General features: G+C 33.4%; 1 protein-coding gene across 1 annotated transcript; it reads left to right on the top strand.

The window, feature by feature from the left end:
• The first annotated feature begins 657 nt into the window (after positions 1-657).
• On the top strand, positions 658-4,905 carry LOC100246513 (uncharacterized). The gene is made up of 5 exons (XM_002264196.4): positions 658-867; positions 948-1,563; positions 1,985-2,394; positions 3,072-3,170; positions 4,538-4,905. Exons 1-5 carry the CDS (start codon positions 737-739, stop codon positions 4,749-4,751), a joined length of 1,470 nt encoding a protein of 489 aa, XP_002264232.1. The 5' UTR covers positions 658-736; the 3' UTR covers positions 4,752-4,905.
• The last annotated feature ends 1,721 nt before the right edge of the window (positions 4,906-6,626 follow it).

Raw genomic sequence — 6,626 nt, 5'->3', positions numbered from 1 at the left:
ACTGCGGTTTAAAAGTTATCAACTGCGGCTTAAAAGTGTACTATTATTTCGATAAAAACAAATTTATCATAGTACAAATAAGTTAATATCTTAAAAAATAACAAATTAAATATCTTAAATTAATAAATTATACAATTTTATATATTATTTATATGTTATATAAGTTTATTATTTTAAGATTATTAATTTATTAATAAATAAAATATTCATTTATAATATCTTCTATTTATCAATTTATGTTTGTTGAAGTAATACTAGATTCTTAAGTTTAAATATAAATAATTTAATATTTAAGTATATTTTTTAAATTTCAATCATAAATTATAATTTAATAATTTTTAATTAAATTTTAAATTAAAAAAAAATTTTAACTAAAATTTTAATTGACAACTACGGTTTTAGTTTAAAATTGAAGCCTCGGTTGCGAACTGGGGCTTTAACTTAAATGATGAATTTTTTTTTTTTTAAATAATATGGCGTTTATGTGACACGAGGCCAATTTGAATATAAATTTCAAAAAGTGGTTATATCTTTTTTTTTTTTTTTTTTTTTAATAAATGGGTCATTTTGACCCAAAACTCCACTAAAACAGCCCAGGTCCGTTTTTGTTTCCCGCCAGCTTCATTTCCCGCCAATATCTAACTATATAAGTGGATATACAGCATAGAAAAAGGAATACAAATGAACAGAAGAAGCGCAACAGTTAACAGTCTCAGAGCTCCAAACCCTAGCGCCAATGGACCTTCAAAACCTAACAGACTACGAGCGTCGGAGGCTCGAGAACATTCGCCGCAACAATGAAATGGTGGCTTCTCTCAAGCTCCACTCCAAAGCCGCCGCACTCTCTGAGGAAGCTAAGCGCCGGAGGTGTCTTTCTCTCTCTAGGTTCCTCTGTCTCGACTTGTTTTCTTCAAATGTCAGTCATTGATTTGTCTTTTTTGCCGCAGGGTTGAGTCGAAATCGAACAAAGTTAGCCCTAAAAAGAAGCCCAAAACGGAATCCCCAATTGTCATCCGGCGGTCCCTCCGAACCCGAGGGTTGCCGCCGGATTTCTCGTCTGGAAATGGGCTCAAAGATGAGTTTGTTGAGTCTATGATTAAGGGCCCCAAGTCGCCCTCTACGCCTGAGGGCTCCAAGTCGCCCTCTCTGCCTGAGGGCCCTCTTAGTATTAGAGATAGGGTATTTCTTGATAAGATTCTGGGTGTTTCAAAGGAATCTCAGTTGAGAAATTCAGATAAGTGTTCTGCTGATGACGAGGTTGATGAAAAAAAACCATTGGATTGCTTGATTAAGAGGGAAAGTCGCGGGGGAGTTGAGGGCTCGGTTGATTTGGGGTCAATGACTTTGAATGCAGAAAATATAGCAAGGATTATGCCTGGTAGAATAATGAATTTGAGGTTCTTTCCTTGTATTGACTCGACAATGATTGTTGCTGGTGACAAAAGCGGCCATATTGGATTTTGGGATGTTGATTGTGAAAAGGAAAGGGATGGGGTTTTCTTGTACCAGCCTCATAAGGATCCTGTTTCAGGGATTTTAATTCAAGAATTTTCCCAATCAAAGGTACTCTGAATTTTCATAATTTCTACTACTATTTTTTTTTTCACATATCTTGAATATTTACATTTAGGTTTCATTTTATTAGTCATAAAACCTTTTGGAGAAAGGATTGTTTATAGGCACTTTCTGGATTTATAGATAGAATACAAAACATTAAAGAAGGATGTTTGGGAATGAGAAGGCAACTGCTGTTTTGGCATTAGAATTTGAATATTAGAATGAATAACCCATAAGGAAGTGAAAAAAGTACCTGCAATATCTGATCTCCTAATCAAAATTTGTTTTCTTTAGTTATATATTTGTGCATTTGGCACTGAGAAGGCAACAACCTGATGGTTCCCTGCTTATTTGTTACATTAATAGTGGATATGCTGGCTGATTTCATGTATTGTTGATGACCTACAATTGTTGAGTTTGATTTCAGATCTTTACGAGCTGCTATGGGGGTTCTATTCAATTGATGGACGCAGAGAAGGAGGTATTTGATAAGATATATTCCAGTGAAAGTGCTATATTTTCTCTCTCTCAACGACCAAATTATGTGAACTGCTTATATTTTGGAGAGGGAAATGGAGGGTTGAATCTCTGGGATATGAGGGCTGGAAAAGAACCTTCAAGCTCATGGCCTTTGCATGAATACAGGATCAACACTATAGATTTTAACATAAACAACCCAAACATCATGGCTACAAGTTCCTCAGATGCGACTGCCTGCATTTGGGATTTGAGAAAAATTGATTCAGATAAACCAAAAACTTTGAAGACGGTTAGCCATGCAAGGGCTGTGCATTCTGCATACTTCTCACCCTCTGGAAGCAGTCTTGCAACAACAAGGTATGTGGAGCTGTTTGAACTTCACTACATTTTTTTTTCAGCACATAATGATTTAATTTTCAACAAAAGCTCATATTTTAAGGTTTGCGAGGAAGGTTTGATGGTTGATACTTATGAAATTAATTCATGCTAAGTTGAGTACTAAGGGACTCGATGGGACTTTTTACATAATGTCTTGCAATAAAAATTTTACTGCAAGAAGCAGTTCAGATGCAGATTATGTGTAAGCAGATCCTTCTAATTTATTATTTCTCTGTGCCATGTAACACTCAGCAACCACCACTGATTCTTCTTTCTACAAGTTGGTCTGCATTTTCTGTAGAATTCAGAGATTGTTTTTGGTGTTTTATCCCCTTATCCCCTAATGTAGCTATTACCTATCAAAAATAAAATAAAAAAATAATGTAGCTATAGATGTTAAAGGTTCAGAGTTATTAATCAGCTTCCTGTGCTTATATATATGTGTGTGTGTATATGTATATGATATATATACATATATATAAATTAAAATTCTTAATTTCCTTATAATATGCAGAATATTTCTTATATAACTGATTTTTTTTTTCTGAGTCCAATATTAATACACACATAAGTTGCCCAAGGAAATTTAACTTGTTGATTTATTTATTTGGTGGTTCTTGCTTACTGATGTTTAATGTTTCAAACTCTTCATGTAGTGTTGAAAACAAAGTAGGTCTGCTTGGTGGAGTTAATTTTGAGGACTTATCTATGATTTACCATGAAAATCATATGTGCAGATGGATTTCTTCTTTCAGGTATGGCCTTTGCTAGTATGTCAAACATTGCTGCGACTTGTTCTTGCTAAAGCAATCTGCTTGATGTTCTATTGCAGGTCTGAAAAGTTTTCTCGACTAGAGTTGTTCATTGTTTCTATATCTGTTTCAAGCATTTTCTTTGTGAAATTTATTGCCATTATGTGCATGTTGTCAGGATGTCAGCTATTAGAACTTATGTATCTGCATTATAACTTTCCTTCTATTTTTCCACTTTCTAGAAGAACAAGTAGCACTGTAGCAGCCATAAAATAAATAAATAATTAAGTAAATAAGTTTTGCTTTAGGGAAATGACCAATTGCAACTTCATTTAAAATTGCCCTTTGTCAATGTTAAGCATCCTGCCTGTTAGGTACTGATTTTTCCTTCTGATTTTAGAGCCATGAGTGTAAAAAAAGTCCTTCAATATAGGAAGTTATTGGTATTCTAAAAGCAGGGTAAAAAAATTCTTTCATGTATTTAAGTCAAATTCTTTTAAAAAGTGTACAATGGTTAACCCAAGTGTTTGACTTTTGAGTTGAGGCTAAAGAAAAATAACTCAGGTAACAGCCTTGAGAGTCAAACTGAGGAACAAGCTACCTTGTAAGGTTTGAGTTGTTGTGTACCCCAGACATCATGTTTAATCTCTTTGTGACAAAGTGGAACATTAAATTGCATAACACTTGTATATTAAAGTGTCTTCTTCCACTGGCCTTCCTAATTTCTTTGTAGAAAGATTTTATGTTCTTTATCATTGAATATCTGTTTACCTATTAAGTGTATCATTTGGGTGCCTTCTGCATATGCACAGAATTGCATGTCTTGCTCAAGTTGTAGGTTTTTCGGTGATTCTAAAGTTGTTATTTACTAGAAACCCAACAGGAAAATGTTATTATGTTTTATGTCTCTAAATAGAACCTTCCTGTTGGGTCTCATTATATTTTTAGTAGAAATGAGTTGAAGCTATTGCTCATGCCAAGAAATGGGACAGACTATTAGGTTTCTCTCTTTTCTAAGTTCTTGTCAGGTGATCTTCTCAACCTATTTATGTTTTCATGTTGAGCTACATGCTAGTAGCTCAGTTTGTAAATTTCTTAAAAGGGTTTTCCTGCTCTGGATCCAGGTATCTAGAACTTAAAACACTTTGACCACCTTGTCTGTCAAATAGTATGGTGAAATGTAGTTTGAATAAGTTGAATTTGCAGGAAACATGGTCTGAATTCATGATGTATATATATTACCAAAATTTCTTGTGAAAAAAAACTGATTATTGTAATCTTACAATAGGTATATAAATTAGGATCTTAATCTTGCAACTTTTGAAATTTGGATTGCGGTTTAACAGTATCTATTTTGTTTGTGGAAGCAGAGCCATATGGGGTTGGGATGATTCTTACCTTTTTATTGGCAATATGAAAAGAGGAGTTGATATTATCTCAACAGCTTGTAGAAAAACAGTTATGACTTTACAGAGCGCACACATGTCTGCAATTCCATGCCGGTTCAGTGCACACCCTTATAAGGTTGGAATGCTAGCAGGAGCCACAGGCGGGGGGCAGATCTATATGTGGAAATCATGCTAGGATATCAGTTTCTCTCAAAACCGGTGTATTTTATGATAGTGAGCCAAAAGATGCGTTTTCTACTTTCTAAAGTAAATCTTCTGGCAATTTGCTGTAAATTTTGCACATTGACAAGAAATTTCCTCACTGTATGTTGATCATTTTGTAGGATGCTCATTGGGTGTGATTCATAGTTGGGGACTTTAGGATCTGTTTAGGAATATTTTCAAAAACTATTCTCAAAAAATAGTATTTAAAAGTAGTTTTTTGATGTACTATAGAACAAAAATCTGTTTTGAAATTTGGAATATTTTTAACTTGTTTTCTATATTTTCAAATATTTTTTAAGTTTTAATTTTATATGTAGTACCTCGAAAATAAGGTATTATTTATATTTATCTTACTATTATTGTTACTATTTTTAAAAAAAAGGCCTTCAGAAAACATCTAAAAACAGTTGAAAACAATGAAGATGCATTTTTTTAAAAATATCATAATTTTTGTTTTTAAGAATAAAAAGTTGTTTTCTTTCTGCTTGTCAAATATTATTTCCTGTTTTTTTGTTTTCAAAAGTCGAAAATTGTTGTTGAGAACATATGCCCTTAGTTTTTGCAGTACTGTTTTGGCAGTTGAATGCTGGCTTGAGCAATGGAAAATAAATCTCGAGCTATTGTGGACTGGGCCTTGCTCCAGCAGAAGTGCAGTCCTCGATGCCCAGCTGAATTGAAGGTGTTGGAAGGGAGATTTGAGGCTTCATCTGCATATAGATTTGAGTTGGTGAATGGTTTCTTGATTTCTATTCCAATGTCTGCAATCATACAAGTTGTTAAGTATCCGTTTTGGATTTTGATTATGCCGGTTTTTTAGTTAATCTCTTATCAGTCACATACAGTGTACATATTCCGAGCAGTAGGGCAGAAGCACTTCATATTCTTCTCGGGGCCATGATGACCTATTATTCGAGGCTGATTGTGGATCTCTACAACCATTGAAAGAAAAAGGGTTAAAAGAAAATAGCATCTGGCTACTGCATTTAATAGTAGTAGTAGAAGTAAGATTAAATTTTATGTTTGTGAGTGCCTTCTTTGCCACTTCTCCTAACCGGACATTCTCTTATTTGGTCGAGCAAAAAGCCGAATCACGGGGCGGAATAAGCAGAGGAAAGAAAGATTCAAAAGCGAAGGGCCGTAATTGTGATTCACTTGTCCGTCTGCCTGGTTTACGCAAGGGATTCACCTTCGTTCCTTCCCCGTAAAGCCCTTCTAATATTTTACACTATCCTGGACTTTTTTTTATGACAAAATAAGCCTAGGGTTGGCAATGGCATGAACCTTTTTTTGCCCTTTCCGGGAAATTAGGTTCATTGACTGCAAAAAGAGTATTATAAGATGTTAATGGGACAAGCAACATTAGCAATAAAAGTGGTTATGATTGGTGAAATAGACAAGTGAATGAATGAGTTATAGCTGACTCACTCGAGTAACTGAGATAAAAAATTTAATTCAAGGGAGAATGAGATAACAGGTGTAATTCGTAGAGAATTTTTAAATTCTCTCATTTTAATTAAGGAGAAAATAAAGGAAATTAAATTGGGTTATGCTTGGTTCGTAGAAGTGTTGAGAAAAGAAAAAGCTTTAAAAAATAAACAGTTTTCTCAAATTTGATTTCCCTATAAAAATACATTAAAAAACATACATATAAAATTAAAATTTTATATATTTTTAAATTATTTAATCTTTTACGATTCAATTAAAATAAATTAAATGAATTTAAATTAACATATAAAAATAATTTACTAACTTTAAATTTATATATTTTTTTCTCTATTTTATTTCTCTCACATTTTCACTTATATGTTTTTGAGAATGAAACATAACTCACATCTAAAACTATTTG

The sequence above is a fragment of the Vitis vinifera genome, chromosome 11 (genome assembly GCF_030704535.1).
Source record: "Vitis vinifera cultivar Pinot Noir 40024 chromosome 11, ASM3070453v1".
Classification (NCBI taxonomy): domain Eukaryota; kingdom Viridiplantae; phylum Streptophyta; class Magnoliopsida; order Vitales; family Vitaceae; genus Vitis; species Vitis vinifera.
Note: the sequence above shows the minus strand (reverse complement) of the source record. Positions and strands in the feature narration are given on the sequence as shown.

Coding starts and splice junctions, on each gene's coding strand:
- LOC100246513 (XM_002264196.4), top strand. CDS start 737: ATGGACCTTCAAAACCTAACAGACTACGAGCGTCGGAGGCTCGAGAAC. Junction 868..947: donor GAGGAAGCTAAGCGCCGGAG/GTGTCTTTCTCT, acceptor TTTTTGCCGCAG/GGTTGAGTCGAAATCGAACA. Junction 3,171..4,537: donor AGATGGATTTCTTCTTTCAG/GTATGGCCTTTG, acceptor TTGTGGAAGCAG/AGCCATATGGGGTTGGGATG.